We start from the raw sequence: 2,173 nt of genomic DNA, 5'->3' as shown, positions 1-2,173 counted from the left end.
ATTTTTAAGACACCCAAAGGACAACAGAGCCAGAATAGACTAAACGAATTTTGTTAGAATTCACATATTTCATGGAAATAGAAATTTTACAGATGGATCAGGGGTGTATAAAACATTATTTAGGGGGCCGGCTGGGTGGCATAGAGGTTAGGTCCACTGCCCTCCACTTCAGCGGCCCGGGTTCACAGGTTTGGGTCCAGGTTCGGACCTATACCACTCGTCAAGCCATACTTGATGGTGAACCACGTAAAAGATAGGGAAAGACCGGCACAGAGGTTAGCTCAGGGCTAATTTACCTCAAGCATAAAAAGAAAAAAAAAGAGGAAGATTGGTAACAGATGTTAGCTCAGAGCAAATCTTCCTCACCAAAAAAAAAAAAGAATTATTTAATAATACAGGTTTGTGTGTGTGTGTGTATGTGTTGCTCTGTTTCCTTCGGGAGCAGGCTCTCCCCGACATCAGGCACAGCAGCTGCACTTGTCCGATGCCCCTTTGCAGACGCAGCCCTGGGCACACCTGGCACAGCCCCCGGGGCAGCAGGAGCAGCAGCCTGGGGAACAGAGGGCAGAGGGAGAAGTCAGAGCAGATGTTACCAGAACCTCCGTTCCCAACAGTAGGCCTGGCACCAGCTCTGCCGCCTGCCTCGGGGGACCCTGAGTTTAGAATGGCCGCTGTGCCTCCAGACAATTAGTAGAAACACTGGAAAATGTCTTACCCACTAGGAAAAGGCTGTTTTGCCCCATCTTAGTCAAGGACAGATGAGAAAGCCTGGAGAGGCAGGGACAGGGCCTCTGGGACAAAGGAAGAACAGCTCCCCTAGAACCATCAAATGAAGTGAGGACAGTCCTCAAGGTCAGAAAGGGGGCAAACCCCTGCCAGAGCAGCGCCCAGCAGGACCAGGGAAGCTCAGGCTGCCTGGACAGGACAGGGCTGCACCAGCAAGTCAGAGAACCACACCGTGGTCACTAGGTCATGGCCATAGTGCTTCAGTCCCTGACAGCATTAAGAAAGCTGTCTCGGGGCTGGCCTGGTGGCACAGCGGTTAAGTGCGCATATTCCACTTCTTGGCGGCCTGGGTTTCGCCGGTTTGGATCCCGGGTGTGGACATGGCACTGCTTGGCACGCCATGCTGTGGTAGGTGTCCCACATGTAAAGTAGAGGAGGATGGTCATGGATATTAGCTCAGGGCCAGGCTTCCTCAACAAAAAGAAGAGGACTGGCAGTAGTTAGCTCAGGGCTAATCTTCCTTAAAAAAAAAGGAAAGAAAAGCTGTCTCTGAGGTAGGAGGCCTAGTTCCAGTACCAGGACTAGCACCACCTGGCTTCAGGTTCCCTGTTCTTGAAGGAAGGTTGAGGCTCAACCATCTTTATGACTCTTTCAGCTCTGATCCTGAACCGGTTGCTGAGGGAAGTGGATGCCAGCAAGAAGGGTCCTTGGCTGCTGCTGCCTGCTGAGCTCTGGACTCCCTGCTCTGCCTCAGCCCCACCCCAGACCCCCAGAAGGGCCCACACTCACTCTTCTTGCAGGAGGTACATCTGCACTCTGCATTTGCAGGAGCCGGCACAGTGCAGGAGCCCCCTGCCAGGAAGGAAAGCCAGGCAGGGAGTCAGGAGACTGATGCAGACATAGCAGGGGCTCCACACATGCTTCCTGCTCAGGGCAGGGGCCACACAGGGGAGCTCCTGTCCCACTCAGGGCAGCTGGAAGTCTCACCCACCGTCTCTCCCCACGGGCCAGGATGGCCAGATGCTCTCCTGTGTTGACCCCACAGGGCCTCATGGCTGAGCCCAGCAGAGGCCATGTCCCCTGCCTCCAACCAGCACAGGCAACTCAACGCCTCAACAGAGCACTTGGGCCTGGCCCAGAAACCCTGACCACCTGTGAGATGTGGAGCAGGACAGTCTTGAGCCTCAGGCCTCTCCCCTCCCACAGGGAAGCTCCTAGGAGGACCGAAAATGCTCTAAAGGGAGATTGAGGCGCCAGGCCAGGGTGAAAGCACAAGACACAAAAACTGAAGGAGAAAGGGGCATCCTGAGGCCCAAGCTAGTGACAAATATTCACTTGGGCTGCTGGAAGGCGTGGTAACGCCTAGGAGCCCGTCTGCTCCCTTTCCAGCCAGAGGCAGCGGCCCGGGCGCAAAGACCCCGCCCCGTCCTTGCTCCCCGCCCCCGGT

General features: G+C 55.2%; 1 protein-coding gene across 1 annotated transcript; it reads right to left on the bottom strand.

The window, feature by feature from the left end:
* Positions 1-404: 404 nt before the first annotated feature.
* On the bottom strand, positions 405-1,779 carry LOC106822249 (metallothionein-1A-like). The gene is made up of 3 exons (XM_044760962.2): positions 1,731-1,779; positions 1,516-1,578; positions 405-550 (listed from the first exon to the last, which is right to left on the bottom strand). The coding sequence occupies exons 1-3, from the start codon at positions 1,777-1,779 to the stop codon at positions 459-461; spliced, it is 204 nt and encodes a 67-aa protein (XP_044616897.1). The 3' UTR covers positions 405-458.
* Between the last annotated feature and the right edge of the window lie 394 nt (positions 1,780-2,173).

The sequence above is a fragment of the Equus asinus genome, chromosome 28 (genome assembly GCF_041296235.1).
Source record: "Equus asinus isolate D_3611 breed Donkey chromosome 28, EquAss-T2T_v2, whole genome shotgun sequence".
In the NCBI taxonomy this organism is placed as follows: domain Eukaryota; kingdom Metazoa; phylum Chordata; class Mammalia; order Perissodactyla; family Equidae; genus Equus; species Equus asinus.
Note: the sequence above shows the minus strand (reverse complement) of the source record. Positions and strands in the feature narration are given on the sequence as shown.

Bases quoted from the DNA above. Each gene is read 5' to 3' on its own strand.
- LOC106822249 (XM_044760962.2), bottom strand. From the start codon at position 1,779: ATGAGGCCCTGTGGGGTCAACACAGGAGAGCATCTGGCCATCCTGGCC. The intron at 1,579-1,730 runs GTGGGGAGAGAC...CCTTCCTGGCAG, and splicing joins GCATCTGGCCATCCTGGCCC to GGGGCTCCTGCACTGTGCCG. The intron at 551-1,515 runs GTGAGTGTGGGC...TCTGTTCCCCAG, and splicing joins ATGTACCTCCTGCAAGAAGA to GCTGCTGCTCCTGCTGCCCC.